This window comes from Pagrus pagrus (genome assembly GCF_965226575.1).
Source record: "Pagrus pagrus genome assembly, chromosome: 12".
Classification (NCBI taxonomy): domain Eukaryota; kingdom Metazoa; phylum Chordata; class Actinopteri; order Spariformes; family Sparidae; genus Pagrus; species Pagrus pagrus.
In genome coordinates this window covers 12,902,247-12,917,599 of record NC_140196.1, presented here as the reverse complement: position 1 = coordinate 12,917,599, position 15,353 = coordinate 12,902,247, and the positions used below count along the sequence as shown (strand labels likewise).

At 41.1% G+C, this 15,353-nt stretch overlaps 2 protein-coding genes across 3 annotated transcripts; one reads left to right on the top strand and one right to left on the bottom strand.

Annotated features, from left to right (window-relative positions):
- The first annotated feature begins 638 nt into the window (after positions 1–638).
- On the top strand, positions 639–6,494 carry usp14 (ubiquitin specific peptidase 14 (tRNA-guanine transglycosylase)). The gene is made up of 16 exons (XM_084370211.1): positions 639–862; positions 1,761–1,906; positions 2,034–2,066; positions 2,161–2,265; positions 2,919–3,022; positions 3,209–3,267; positions 3,360–3,490; positions 3,602–3,682; positions 3,767–3,849; positions 3,972–4,086; positions 4,292–4,357; positions 4,455–4,547; positions 4,633–4,761; positions 4,893–4,953; positions 5,170–5,277; positions 5,417–6,494. Exons 1-16 carry the CDS (start codon positions 847–849, stop codon positions 5,560–5,562), a joined length of 1,476 nt encoding a protein of 491 aa, XP_084226337.1. The 5' UTR covers positions 639–846; the 3' UTR covers positions 5,563–6,494.
- thoc1 (THO complex 1) lies at positions 6,482–13,383 on the bottom strand. Of its 2 annotated transcripts, none has more exons than XM_084370208.1 (21): positions 13,293–13,383; positions 12,987–13,060; positions 12,822–12,882; positions 12,658–12,727; positions 10,963–11,081; positions 10,813–10,861; positions 10,627–10,722; positions 10,449–10,531; positions 10,283–10,356; positions 10,049–10,157; positions 9,797–9,931; positions 9,100–9,200; positions 8,945–9,011; positions 8,744–8,794; positions 8,550–8,620; positions 8,349–8,444; positions 8,022–8,108; positions 7,714–7,797; positions 7,437–7,584; positions 7,245–7,329; positions 6,482–6,959 (listed from the first exon to the last, which is right to left on the bottom strand). In XM_084370208.1, exons 1-21 carry the CDS (start codon positions 13,338–13,340, stop codon positions 6,682–6,684), a joined length of 1,986 nt encoding a protein of 661 aa, XP_084226334.1. In that variant the 5' UTR covers positions 13,341–13,383; the 3' UTR covers positions 6,482–6,681. The 2 variants fall into 2 exon arrangements, with proteins under 2 accessions (XP_084226334.1, XP_084226335.1); XM_084370209.1 differs by having other exon boundaries at positions 8,043–8,108.
- Between the last annotated feature and the right edge of the window lie 1,970 nt (positions 13,384–15,353).

Sequence of the window (15,353 nt, the reverse complement as noted above, 5' to 3'; positions counted from 1 at the left end):
TATAATGAGAGAGACATAAGGATTATGGAAATACCTCCGCAATCTTTTTATTTGTAACTTTGTTCAGTTAAAAAAAGCACTGGAACTATGATCTACTCTTGTCTTGGATAATTTGCATGGTTAATTGCATTGGAGTCCGCACTGATGGATATGTCAATAAACATATCTCTATCAATAACTGTTTACTACTTACTTTTCACTACAGATGCGACAAGATACTGAAAACAACATGAAAAGCACGATGTGAGACATGTTTCCTCACATCTGGAAACAGGCTGGAGCCTCTCTGCAGCCCTACAGTACCTCATTAGAACACTGCTCTGCTTCTGCAGTGGGTCTATTGCAGCTTTGATCATGTTTGTAAAGCCCCAAATATCAGACTGTACATGGATCCATCCCAAAAATCAGATCACTACAGTTAAGGTTACTGCAGTGTAGAAAACCTGCACACACTACACAGAGAATAGGGGCTTCATGGGGCCCCGGGGCCCTCCAGCAGGTTCATCCATCAGTGCTGTATGAGTAACAAGACAGGGCCAGACCATCACCTGCATCAGTCCTGTTGACTGAGCAGACCTCACAGACAGCATCCCCGCCTCATAAACACTGTGATTAATGTGGCTGAGTGATCTGTGCAGAGGATCTGGGTGTGTGTAGTGTGCGTGCGCTGCATGCGGCAGGATGACTAGCAGATGTCGGAGCGCATCGATAAGTTCCCAGCGTGTTGTTGCAGCGTCATTCTGTTTGAATGAAGTTCAGACCGAGAACTAGCCAACTCTTCATTCGCGCCCCGGTGGTCTGAAACAGGAAAAAATAAAGAGTTTGGGAAGTTAAAGGTTGCCAAATATGCCGGTGTTTACAGGTATGATGCTGTTTTAATATAACACGTTCAATGCCACTGGAATTGATGATAAAAACACGAAACCTTACACGTGTTTTTGTGCTGTAGCGTAAATTACATTTAGCATGCTAGCTTAGCTGGTTTTAGCATGATGTGCAGTTAGCATGCTAACGGTAGCCAGCAGTACATTAGCCTTGTTAGGCCACTGATTGAGTAATTACAAAAAGCAATAGCTCGAGACAAGAAAACATACAAAAGTGTCACGTCGCTTTAACTTTGTTATTGTCCGTTCGTAGAGTTTACAGAATGTGTTTGGTGACGCCGGCTATGCTAACGTGCATCTGACAGAACAGAAAGTAGCTAGCCACTGCCGCTAAGTGTCAGCTAGCTAGCTGCGTTGTTGAGTAACAGTTGACGTTAAGAAAGGTGTTTTCATTTAATTATTTAAAGCTATCGTTTCTGAGCACAACTCTTACGAGAATAAACTAACAAGAATACATGTCTAATGTTTTACCGGTATGAAATTATCAGAATCACGCCTTTTACTAGCGCAGGTAGCTTTGCTAACTAAGTTAGCTAAATCATGAGTGTACACTTTACTAGCTTTTGACTGCAGCTGCGGCTTATTGGATACCAGCAAAGCTTATAGAGCAAGAGTTTACCTTTTTACGTGACAGTAATCTTGTAGTGGTTTCTAAAACGTGTAATCAGCCGTGTTAACTCATTACACTGACAATCAAGCAGCTATACAATAGCGTTCGCACAATGCTTTTAGCTCAACAGTCAGCTGAGTCCATGGTGTATTTTATTGTTGCTAACCAGATGCTGTGTCATACATGGCAGTCAGACAAAGTTCTGCTGCGTACCCTGGGAAGCTAACATGTGGGTATGTAATGTACCATCCGTCTGCTTCTTCCAGTAAATGTGAAATGGGGCAAAGAGAAGTTTGATGCAGTAGAGCTGAACACTGAGGAGCCACCCATGGTGTTCAAGGCTCAGCTCTTTGCCCTGACAGGAGTTCAGCCAGACAGACAGAAGGTGATGGTGAAGGGTGGCACTCTGAAGGTACAGACACACACAGCAGTCAAGATCTTGTGAAAAAACACTCCATGTCCATGTGAACGCAGCTATTGTTGGTATGCATCATGTAATTGTTTTTAAGAAGCTAATTGATGTCCTGTCCTCGCTCTAGGATGACGAGTGGGGAAACATTAAACTGAAAAATGTGAGTATGCAACACACCTCAGGATGCTATAACAGGCACCTCTTAGTCCACAAACAGGCATGTGAATTTGTGTGTGCTTGTACTCTTATCGCAGGGAATGACTCTGCTGATGATGGGCTCTGCCGATGCCCTGCCCGAGGAGCCTGCTGTCCGGCCCATGTTTGTGGAGGACATGACTGAGGAGCAGCTGGCCTCAGCGGTGAGTAAGCCTGAAAATTATCAGCACAACTAAAACAAATATGGTGATTGCTGTTTTCTGCGCTGACGTGGCCGATAAAACATTTTCCGTAATATGATGTTTACCAAGCAGAGAACATAATAAACTGATTATACCGTATATCCACCTTTCGGGAAATGCAACTTAGTGCGGTCAGCATCTGTTATGATCTTAAGGAAATGTCTTTTTGTTTTTTTCATTGTCAGGAATCTATTCTCCGAATGCTAACTACATGTAAACTACAAACTGCTGTGTCACTTGATTTTCTGACGCTGTTTAGTCTGCAGTCTCATCTCGGTTTGGAAACTTGTCAGTTCCCCATGACAGAGCCGAGGGAAGGAGAGGAGCTGATTTGATTGTCTCTGACGATGCCAGCTCTTTCTCGAAATCCAAACAAGCATAATTGTTTTATATGCTAGCAGGTCCTCGAGGCAGGGTGGCTCGCTGTAACCTCTCAGCACTACTTGAAACTCTGGGATACCATAAATAAAATGAAAGAGGAATTGAGGTGTAGGGGTGTAACAGCAGGTTAAGGACCAGCATCTAACTTATTGGGAGCGGATGAAATGAAAACTGCCACACTTTAGTCACCTTGATAGTCGCAGAGGGACTTATCCCACTCTTGTCGTCTGTAGATGGAGCTGCCTTGCGGGCTGACAAACTTGGGTAACACCTGTTACATGAACGCCACGGTGCAGTGCCTGCGCTCTGTGCCAGAGCTCAAGACTGCACTCAGAAGGTGAGTTTTCTGTTCTTCTGCTCAGAGGTTTAAAAAGCTAAATATAAAGGAACGTCGTGTTAAAGTGGTCTACGCTGATGGAAAACACTGCTTGAAACAATCTGGTGTTCTCTAACCGAGGACATGTTCTTCCTTCCTGTTGTTTTTGTGGTTTTGCACTTGCTGAACTCGTCGCTCTCCTTCCAGGTATGCAGGCGCTCTGCGATCTTCAGGGGCGAATGCACCATCACAATACATCACAGCTGGTATGAAGCGCAGTGAATTATTAATGTGATTGATGGATGTGGGAAACTTACTAATGCATGTATAATATATGTTTTCACCTTTGCATCCTCAGCCCTTCGTGACTTGTATGAGACCATGGACAAGACCTCATCAAGCCTGCCACCCATCATTCTGCTGCAGTTCCTCCACATGGCCTTTCCACAGTTTGCCGAGAAGGGGGACCAGGGACAGTACCTCCAGCAGGTCAGAGACTCACTATTGATACAGCCGCGCCTTGTGTCTCATACTTACTTTCATATCAAGCGATGAGATGTGGTCTCACTTCTTGGCATTGTTTTTTTTTTGTTCTCTCAGGATGCCAACGAGTGCTGGCTGCAGATGATGAGAGTGCTTCAGCAAAAGCTGGAGTCACTAGAGCCAGAGACTCCCATGGAGGTAAAACTTTATGATGACAACGTGTGTAACTGATGAGCTAGTTGAGGACAAACAAATAACCCCTTCCATTTCTTCAATCTCCAGACCGACACTGAGAGTGGAGCTGCCTCCGCCTCTTCAAAGAAAAACTTCATCGACCAATATTTCGGTGTAGAATTTGAAACTACGTATCCTTTCAGCGTGCCTTTGTCGATTGCATCTTTCTATATTTTATCCTGTGTTTCAGTGGTTTGGGTCATTAAGGGTGGTGCATTGCTTTGCTCGGCTTCTTCTTAACTCTCCTGTTCAGTATGAAATGCACAGAGGCTGAGGACGAGGAGCCAATCAAGGGCAAGGAAAGCCAGCTCCAGCTCAGCTGCTTCATCAACCAAGAAGTCAAATACCTTGCAACAGGACTGAGGCTGGTATGTATCAGACTGAAATGTGTTGAAACACAGCAGTGTCTCTTTTCTACCAGGAAGCTGTCACTGTTTCTTGTAAGACTATACTTGGATCTTACGTGTTTGTCCAGGTTTAGTCAGAGTGAAAGCGTACGTCAGACTGGCTCTTGGTTAGTTTGTCTCCGAGGTAATGAGGAACAAATCCTGTTTCTGCCCGTTTTCTCTCCAGAGACTGCAGGAAGAAATCACAAAAATGTCAACATCCTTGGAAAGAAACGCCCTGTATATAAAATCTGTAAGTGTTTCCTTTTACCTGAAATTTGAAAGAAGTGTTTTTGTTTACTGCTGTAAATTTGAAACGTATGTAAACTCATCTTTTTCCCGTCCTCTAGTCAAAACTGAGCCGTCTGCCTGCCTACATGACTGTTCAGATGGTCCGATTTTTCTACAAAGAGAAGGAGTCTGTCAATGCAAAAGTCCTCAAGGTTTGTCTTCAGTCACAGTTATCTCTTAATTAATAACAGGCCTCTATATAATGTGAATCTCAAAGTCTAAAGTTTCTTTTTGAAGGATGTCAAGTTCCCGCTCATGCTGGACGTCTACGAGCTGTGCACCGCAGAGCTCCAGGAGAAAATGCTGCCGATCAGGTCAAAGTTTAAGGAGGTCGAGGACAAGAAGTTAGAGAAACAGCAGCAGAAGGTGAGGCCGATTCACGCTGCCTTTATACCTCTCATGCTGAGATTAGCGACAGTATGGCTCCCACTTGGACCGTGCAGTGTAATTATTAGTTGTGTACAGTAACTCACGATTTTCTTAATTTGTTGCGTTAGATTGTGAAGAAGCCAGGTGCCGCAAAAGAAGTGAAATACGAACCTTTCTCGTTCTCTGATGGTATGTTGGGACACAACACTGACATCCTCTGCACACTTTTATAAAGGGGGAATCTACATTAAAACACGCACCAAAGGTCATAATTAAATGTCAAATCTCTTAAGGCTTTAAAGGCCCTGCAAAGTGTAATTGGTCCCACACTTGGGTATCAAGCGGTGTAATGAAATTCGAGGGTTGCCATTCAGGATTTGTAACACGCTGCCGTTTCTCCTGCAGACACCGGCTCCAACAACAGCGGCTACTACGACCTGCAGGCTGTGCTGACACACCAAGGCCGCTCGAGCTCATCAGGCCACTATGTCGGATGGGTCAAGAGGAAAGAAGGTAACCGCAGCTCTTTGACACTATATTCAGCACGTGTGTGTCATCACGTAGATGAGTCATAAATCATAAAACTGTACAGGAAGTGTACGCAGATGTTCAGGAACTTAACATTTCCTCTTTTTCCTGTGGCCTCGGTCAGATGAGTGGGTCAAGTTCGATGATGACAAAGTGAGCGTGGTGTCTCCGGAGGACATCTTGCGACTGTCCGGCGGCGGAGACTGGCATATAGCATACGTTCTACTGTACGGCCCCCGGCGGCTGGAAATACTTGAAGAGGAGCAGTAGCCGCGGAAGATTGCCTAGAAGACAAAGACGACATCCAACACACGTACAAATTGCCATTTCCAAGCACTGTCTGCATAGATGTGCAGTAAAACTGGTGTCTTTAAAGATTTGATGACCTTAATTTTTTTTTTTTTGTTTTGTAACCAACACGGATGCTTGTAAAACAAATTCTGTCAAAATGGTGTTAAATATTCAACATAGTGGGCTTTGAAAATAAGATACGACGAGAGGCAATCTCTGGACTGGATCCTTGAAAGAGGTTTTTGAGTCTAGCTCTGCAGTTTCATTAAATGTTTTATACACATTGTATATTTTTTAAAGCCTTTGATAAGGTGCTCATATCATAAAAAGCAAAATATTTCTCTTTAGTCATTTAATCAACTTGTACAAAAAACGCCTAGCCGGGCTGTTGTCCCTCGACACTCTGGCTTGTATCTTAGATGTATTATGGAGATTTTCATGTAACACTGTAAAGACTCGCCCTTGTTCACCTGTTGGCCCTCTGGGAAATTTGGGTTCAATCTCAGGTCTTTTCTTAAGTGCTTGGCTCGCGTCATCTCCTGGAATTGTTCTCGGATGTATTGACAGATGAGGTTCCTACTGCCAAATCTTCACTAATGCTTTGTTGGGGGTGGGGGGACTGGTTCAGGACAGGTCGCCCTTGCGGTGAACTGTGTGCAGTTAAATAAAGACTTGAGATTCAACTGTGATGGTTTACTGGACAAGCCTTGAACGTTGTTCTTTGCCGACACTGATTTCAGACATCTGTACCATTAAAATGCTATGCTTCACTTCGTTTCTCCTAGCAGGTTTCCTCATCACCCTGCCACAATGTGTAAGACCTAACCATCACCACTCTGTAATAAGTTATTGACTGATCGCTTTTCATAGGTGGTGAAAATAAACTTATACCAAAATGTGAGATTCTTTAATGTGAGCTTGGGATCATAATGAATGATCCAACACGTGTTTTATTAGAAAAAAACAAAACATTTATTGGATTTTCTACAGTGAAAAAACTTGTTTCAACCTACACTACATACAAAAATTTAGTCGACAGTTTTTGGTATGAAAAAGGATGCTGCAACAAAGTAATGGAAGTACTGCGAACGGTCTACTTCAGGCCTCATTGAGGCTGTCTGCAATCTGGGAGAATCCTGCAGCATTAAGGGCGGCGACCAGGCTGTCCACGGTAGCTTGTGTTCCCTCTCTGTCCTGCCAGGCTACAAGCAGCAGTTTGGCCTGCATCTCAACATCTTCGCTGTCCGTTTCGATCTCCCGCAGCTCTGCCGCCTTCATCTCCAAATGAGAAGCCAACGCCTTCCACTGAGCCCCAAGTTTGGCTGCTATGTCGTCCATCTGCTGGTTCGTCACCATCTTGCTTTGTATGCTCGGACCTGGAAGAAAACGCACAATAAGGACGATAAAAATAGATTCTCGATCTAAAACGGATGGAAATGAGCAGATGCGTGGAGGATGAGGTGATGTAGTCATTAAAACCAAGATGGAAAAAAAATACAGAGGTCAAGCAGGGGAAAGCAGAATGAGATAACTGGGTTGATGCATATTAGGGTGTAAACAAACGCTGAATGGCATCCTCGGGTGAGCTGTAACTTTAACTAGCCTGGAGATGCAAACTTCCTGATACAGAAAATGGTTCCTACATGAAAATGTCAACTCACTGTCATTGCTGTCTTTGAGTAGATTGTCTCCATTATCGTCGTCATCCTCCTCTCCTGTCTTGATCTCTTCAGAGGGGATATCCTTCTGCATGTACAGAATAAGATAAGATCAGCATTTGTCAATGGTCAATCATGCAGTCTTTTCTATAATGATCAACAGTGTTTTGAAAGTTAAAAAAAACAAATCCTCACCGGCAGTTCTTTGGCCAGTTTGCTAACCATGCTGTCTAGGTAGTCTGCCAGGCTCTTGAACTTTTGATTGGTTGGTTGAAAGAAGTGGGGACTTCTCCTGGACAGCAGCCTCAGAGCGCGCCAGCCGTAGTTTGGGTTACGCACAACCCTGTGTCGATTTACAGGAAGAAACAAAAAAGTCACACAACCATATATAGAGACAAACACAGGTAATGAAGCCAGTGGTCATCTTGTGGGGGAAAATCTTGCAAACTGACTTTGGAAAGAGGAGACTTACTTGTACTCATCCTCCACCATGTTAGCAGGGTCGGCCTGTTCGATGGCCTCTGCAAAGAATTCGTCCAGTGATGGCATGAACTCCCTGCGTGAAAGACATCCGATTTATTAGCAAGATTAATAATCATGATCAAAACATTCAATCAAAAATATGGTAAAATAAACAGGGTGAGTGTAAACTTTATTTCTCATAATGGCATTTATGGTAATGATACAGATGTGATGATATAGGCATTGAGAGTCTGGCAAAATATGGTTGTGAGCATATACAAAATATAAGAATGAATGATTGAAGATGGGAACATATACCTGCTCTGCTGACCCACTGACCTGCTGTCTGACTTGCAGGCCTCCATGTTGTCTTGGTTCAGGTTCCAGAGTCGAGTCAACTCGTCGCTGACAAAACACAAAGAGCTTGATTAATGATCTTCATAGTCTAAAACGGATTAGTAAAGACTGATCTCGCAAAACACCTCGATGTGTCTGCTTTCACACTTTGTTTGAAGATATTTTAGGAAGATGGACGCTTTCTATTACAGGGTTCAAACCTGACAATTAATTTAAAAATAAAAATCTCTCATCTTATCTCCTCATCACTGCGCTACTGTTAGACCACCCCCGTATTAGATCACCTACTTTCCCATGAAAATCTTGCGGTCCGGCCCCTTTCCGAGGAAGTCTTCTGGAGCTTGTCTTTTCCTGGTGGGTCTTTTGGGTTTGTCATCTACCGTCCTGTTAAAGAGGGAACAATCGCTAGCATGAGCTCACATACCTCATTGTTTTATGGTTCAAAAATGGACTTATCAATCTATCAATCAAATAAAATAACAGCTGTACCGTTCTTTCACAAAGCTCGGGCATCCCTCATTTTTCCAGCCGTTCCAGTTGTCCTCTGTGTTTAGGATATGCTGTCAAATGATGATAAATGTCACCAGCGTGAGGGGAAATCTAACAACAAACTTAACAGAATGTAAATGTAAAGATGAGCCTCAATTAATATTTAATGTCAGTATTCCCAAAACATAGCTTACCTCAACCATTGTGGCAAACTTGTCTCCTTCAGGAGGGATCTCTTTCAGCAGCTACAACACAACATATACAACACTCAGCACAGCTCAATGAATACAATAAAAAGAAAGACTCCTCTTTCTCCGTAGCTTCTGTCAGCCTATAATTATTCAGGTAAATCTCACCATCAGAACAGGTGAGATTATGTGTAATTTAGGACTGACCTGATAAACAAGTTTAGTTGTCTCTTCAATCCACACAGTCTGATCGTCATTCAGGACACAGCTGGAGCTGTACAAGGACAAAGAAATGTAAAATGTAAAGCCCCAACAACAATTTGTCTCCTGTTCTACAAGGTCAGAGCAGAGACACGCTTCACCTTTTGAACTTGACCTGACCCTTCAGGTACTGGAACAGGATGAGGTACTGCAGTAGAATGTGCCGCCTGAAGTTGCTGTCACTGAGCTGGAGGTCCATCAACTGGAGATGAATGAAAGAAGAGGACGTGAAGTCAGTTGACTGTCTACTGGCCATATTAGCCCATATGCACACCCTGTCCCTCCTTCCCCCAACCTGGACTGTGTCCTAACTTAATACTTGAATACTGGCTGTAACTTTAATACTTAATACTCTAATATCTGCCGTTGATTTGTGTCTCTCCTACCGTTTACATTACTCTCTTTTATTTTCTACTGTCCATATTTAATGCTGTTTTTTGGGCTTTAGCCTTGCACTGTAATACTCCTTTGCACCACACCATGGCACACAGGGTCAGTCCCTGCCCTGCCACTGCAAGCGTCTCATGCTTATACATTTCTTTTTACATTCATGTGGATATTTTATCATCCTGTTTATGTTGTATGTGTATGTTGTTTATAAGCTACTGGAGACCTTGAATTTCCCTCGGGATCAATAAAGTATCTATCTATCTATCTATCTATCTATCTATCTATCTATCTATCTATCTATGTGCAACACATATTTTTGAGTGGGATATTATCCTTAGATAATTAGAGATAATAGAATAAAATGATTTGCACAGGTGATTATTCTTGCGGTAAAAAGAGTTTCCTCACCTTCTCACTTGTTAGAAACTTGGCAAAGTAGACATGCTCTCCACCAGATGCTCTCAACTCCTCCAGCTTCCTCTTAGAGGCCTGCATGTCATCCAACTTGTAGCTCTTAAACACTGCCAAGGTCTCGTCTGAGTACTGTGAACGACAAAAAGGAATTAACATTTGCGGCATCTACTTTGGTATTAATGTGATCTGATAAAATAAAGAGCAAGGGGGAAAATGTTCCTCTGCTTTAGTGCCCGGGTGCATTACCTTAAGGAACGTCATCCAAGAGAATTTCTCGTAACACTGCACAGGGTTTCTGAAGTAGTCCTGCAGAGTCCAGAACTTTCTGTACAAGTTGTAGTCGATTGGGATGGAACTGAAAGTAAAGTTTGACTCAGTTTTTATGAAATTAAAAACAGTAACAATCAAAAGTGTCATTTAAATAATAAAAAAACCATGGTGTAACTATATTGTGTGTTTTGGAGCATGTCTGTCACATACCATGGCGCAGGAGCATCATCCTCTCCCATTTCTCCTTCCTCCACCTCCATACCATCCTCCTTTTCTTCTGTGTGCTATAAACATAGAACCATAAAATATGATTAAACTTCAATTTTCTGATTAAAAATTAAATTCTCACAGTTATTATCAGGTGTCTAAATGTTACCTTCTGGCCCAGAGTGCTTTCTTGTTCATTTTTGTTGAACACTGTTATGTTGTCCAGGTTAAACTGGCTCTGTAGATTGAGACCTGAAATAAACACAAATGGCAGTGCGTGAAAAAACAGGGCAATCAGACATGGTTGAAATGTGTTAAGAAATAAAATACTCAGATGCTGTTCTTACCTGATTTTTCAGACAGAGGGAAGAGACGTGCCAGGAAAAGCTGGATTCTCCCACAGAATACAGTATTCTGAGATTTGGACAGCCTCCTTAAAAGATCTATACGGATTAAGAGATGTGTTACAAACAGCTTTGCCCTTCAAAAGTAAAAAGTCTTGTTAATGAACAAGAAACAAATAATATCCTTACCATTACACATCCTCAGCAAGTAGTTCTTCCCGGCAGTGTAAAAGGAGTTCTAGGAAAAAGGGAGAGAAGAGACATGGTGATCAAATGATGTATATAATGCTGGAGAAATACTTAACTACTGCGTTCACGTTTAGGCTGCAGCTCACTTACCGATTTCCAAGTGGAAACATTCTCCTCAACGAAAGAGAATATTTTGTCACATTGGTCGAGAGGGAGGCAGTCCAGTACGTCTCCCAGCAGAACGAAAGGAGTCGTAGCAGAACAGATACCTACATGAAGAGAGTGAAAGACAGCTTGATCAACAGATGTGTTGATCTTTGTGCAAGGAGAGAAAGCTTATTGAGGCTGTTCAGACCCGTTATCAACAGATGGACAGCTCTAAGTACAGGTGTGAACGCCGCCAAGACACATTTGAGATCCGATCACATGTGACAACATTCTTTTGTTGTATTTTTTTGGCCTTTTCATGGCTTTTTATTTTTGATAGAGCAGTTGAAGAGTGACAGGATACAAGATGAGAGAAAGAGGGGGTATGACATGCTGCAAAGGGCAACATGTCGGATTTGAACCCTTGGGCTGCTGCAGTGAGGACGCAGCCTCTGAACAAGAGCTCCATCTGAGCTCCCGGGGAAGTTACTCAACTGACATCCTACGCAAAATAAAAAGGAGAGGCCACAACAACAGGCAGAATTCATTACAAGCTAACTGATTTTCATGTGATTTTAATTCACTGTTATGCAAATTACGTGTTTGGACTCTCATTCTGATTATTCAGATCACCGTTATCTTAGCATTAAGGCCATATGAATTGTATTTGAATCTTGAGGAGTCTAGAAAATCCCACCCCTGAGAAGCAGAGCAGCAGGGATAGGTTGAGGGACGATTTAACTCAGGTTTTGGACTCAGGAAAAATCCCCAAATGTGGTCTCATAAGGAATGAAGAAGTAGATTTAGTACGGCCTGAACACTAGGATGATATGAATGATGCAACTCAAAATATACAAAATCTTAATGGAAAATGTAGGTTGTATAAAGCTTTGAATGTCCAAATTCTGTTTTTGTGAAAATCATATTTTGCTTTCTTTCCTTTTGCTTATTGTTGTGTACAGTATGTGGTATCTTTCTTTGGAGACAGAAGGTCAACTGCTCGAAGCCTAATATGATCAGTGCTTACTGAGAGAATACGCAGTAGGGTATTGAATCAAGTTTGTCTGTAAGAAAATAATATTTCGTGAAATTAAAATGAAGCAACCCTGTTTTCATTCTTTTTGGAACCGTTCTAATTAATAATAATGTTAATAATATTAATAACAGGGTCATTCTACAGAAACGTCTACTTTCTAAGGGCAAAATGTCTGAAAATCAACTTCCTTTCACTAACATTTAAAATTAGATCACATTATTCCATAACTCATTGACTCTATAAATACACAAATGTAAGCTTAATGACCTCTTTAAAAAGAAAAAAATTAAAATGGTGTTACCCATAAGAAAAGTAACACCAGTGACAATATTCATTAAAAATGCATTTTACAAAACAGCTGTTATAGGGCATCAGTTATGTATACATTATTGCATATTAGTATATATAGTGCCAAGTTGATGTCTCAAGGGGCAGTAATTGTTAAAATAACCTATTGTTTGAATATAAAACATGAAAAAAAAATGTAAGTCTCAAACAGAAAAATAAACATTTCAATGGAATGACCCAACAATAATATAATACCATACAACGTAAAACCCTAATACGTGGTATTACTGAGTGTCACGTTGGCAATATGAATGATATGAAAGAAAACCAATCACTCTTTTATTCATTGTTGTCTCTCTCTTAGAGTCACATACCTTCTGTAACTGCATCAATACTCAGGTAGATGAGAGACAGGTAGTCATCACAGCTCGACTTCTGCTCAACCTGCAGACAAAAACGCACCAATTTCAGGCTTTCGTATACAAACAGGCTAGTTAAATGATGTTTATTGTGTTAGATGGCCGCTAATTTGACTTACAATCTGATCACCGAGAACACCTCTCAGCGCCTGGTCAAGTGTGGTCTTCTTTTCTGTCTCACTGTAACACAGCAGACAGAGAAGTTAAATGTGTTACCAGGTGCAAAACGAGCGTTATTAATGTGTCTCCACAACTTGTACAGAAGATGAATCAATATTACTCACTTCCCAGGGATCTGGTTGAAAGCATTTAGCAAATGCTTGCCAGTTTTACCAGACAGGGCATGTCTGGCAGACGCCTGTTGGTGTGTGAGAGGGAAAGAGAAGAACATTTACAAGAAGAAATTCATCACCGGGATAGCGTTTCTGTTGAGTTAGCTTAGCTAGCATTAGCTACGAGAACACCAACAGAACAAGAACAAGCAGTGACTTGCATCAGTAAGCCCGCCGTCTAGCTGTGGTTTTAATGACGGTATACAGTGTACAATAACACGTCTAATGATAAAGAAAGGCAATTTTGCGATTCCTCACCGTGAATTTGTCTTTAGCGTCGAGAAAATTAAATAAGGACGGCGACATCTTTACGCCTTAGCAACCGGAAGTGACGCCGAACTTCTTCCGGTTTGTGGAAGGGTGCGTTCAGGAGCTCTCCGATCCGAAATATCCTGTTTATGTCGCTAATATCGTACAATTATAAATAATATTTATTATTGTCTTTATTGTCTGCAGCCAGCTTTTGCAGAGATAATTGGTACCTGTATAATATGTATTTTGTATGTTTTTATTTATTTTCTTCTTCTTTCTTTCTTTCTTTCTTTCTTTCTTTCTTATTTATTTATTAATCAATTATTTTTTGTATTTGTTGTGTGTTATGGCAGTTATGTGACTCAAGTCATTTGGTCCAAGCCTTACTTGCAGTTTCCTGTCATTATTCATTATTTATCTCCTTGTTAAACAGTATGACATGACATTGAATTTGTATTTTAATTATTGATATTCATTGAAAGAAATGTAATCAAACAAAAACAAATAACTTTAGAAAAGCTTATGTATTTCCTAATATCTAAAAAACCTAATATCTAAAAAACAGTCTCTGCTCATCACTTTTAAACTAACAGCCAGACTAAAAAAAAAACATAAAAACATAAACTGAAATCATAAAATGATCATAGGCACGTCATTTCAGTCATCATGTCTCACCAAGTCTTTAACTTCCAAGTCTAAATAGAGTCTAATTAAGCTAGACCTATGCAGAAAGGTTGGTGCAGCCTACCATGAGATTTTCAACAAGGAGCAACAGATTCCTCCATCTTAAATGAATCTAATTTGTTACATCACATGTTCTCAGAAATAAAACAAACATCAAACACTACAACGGCTGCAGCTTGGTACAATTGCAAAACTTTGAGAGCTTCCAGACACAATGGATGAACATACAGTATTAGGTAACACACTGAGCATGAGATGACTACACGATATCACTCAAACATGTTTATGAATGGGTGATGTAAGGGGTTCTGATTGTTTGAAGAAGTTTTTTAAAGGTTAAAAATCATTCTTATATTGAGATGAAACAATGTTAATCTAACGTCATTTTGTTAGTAGTTGGTGTAAATGCATTGTAACCTTTAGACCAGAGGGCGGCAGTGTTGCACACCGTTTTATGTCCTCTACATTTAAAGCTGTCAGCTTTGTTTGCACACATACAATACTAAGTGGTGGCTGTGAGTGTGTGTGTGTGTGTGTGCGTGTGTGTGTCATGTACTCATGGCAGAATAAACATGAATGTGATGATATTCCCTCTGGCGTTGTACATCACATGGACATGCAGATACTGAACACCACAGAGGTCACAGCAGTCATATTTGTGTATGCACACTTGGATGTGTTATGGGAATACAATTTAAATTACAATCACTGAGCTGCAGGGGGCCTGATTTCTTTGATAGGATTTAGCTTTCCAACAATGTCACACAGCACATTAGAACCAGCGGTGCATTTAACCGCAACGTCAGTCAATAAAGGCCCGATCCATATTTCTTTTAGTTAGACATAAACTTGCCTTCTAGTCACATGCAGAGTTGACTTAATTATCGTTTTATGGGTTTAAAACTAAGCCCGTTTTAATCAAAATCAGACTTTATTCACCACATATATAAATGCAAGGAGGTTGTATTGACAAACATTATTGATAAACATATCTTCAAGAACACCAGAAAACATTAAAGGAAAGTTCAACAAAAAGTGAAAATTCCTACTCACCCTCATGTCGATGGAAAGTCAGGTGAAGTTTTGTAGGCCACAAAGCATTTCTGGAGCTTCACAACAAAACAGTGTTGCAACATCCTCCTAAAGAACTGAAGTTGATGGGGACTTGTTTTAAATTATAAAAAGAAACCCCCCCCAAAAAAACCCAAAACAATAAATAATCCACATCTCCAGAGGCCCAGTGATCCCAAATTGATTTGAAAAGACATTATTCACACCCTTGACGTGCGAGTTCCTGCACGCGCAGGGTGCGCGCTAATGTTTTAGCTAGCTACAGTGAAGATTTTGGCTTAAAAGAGAGTGTAAATAAATAAATAGATAAAT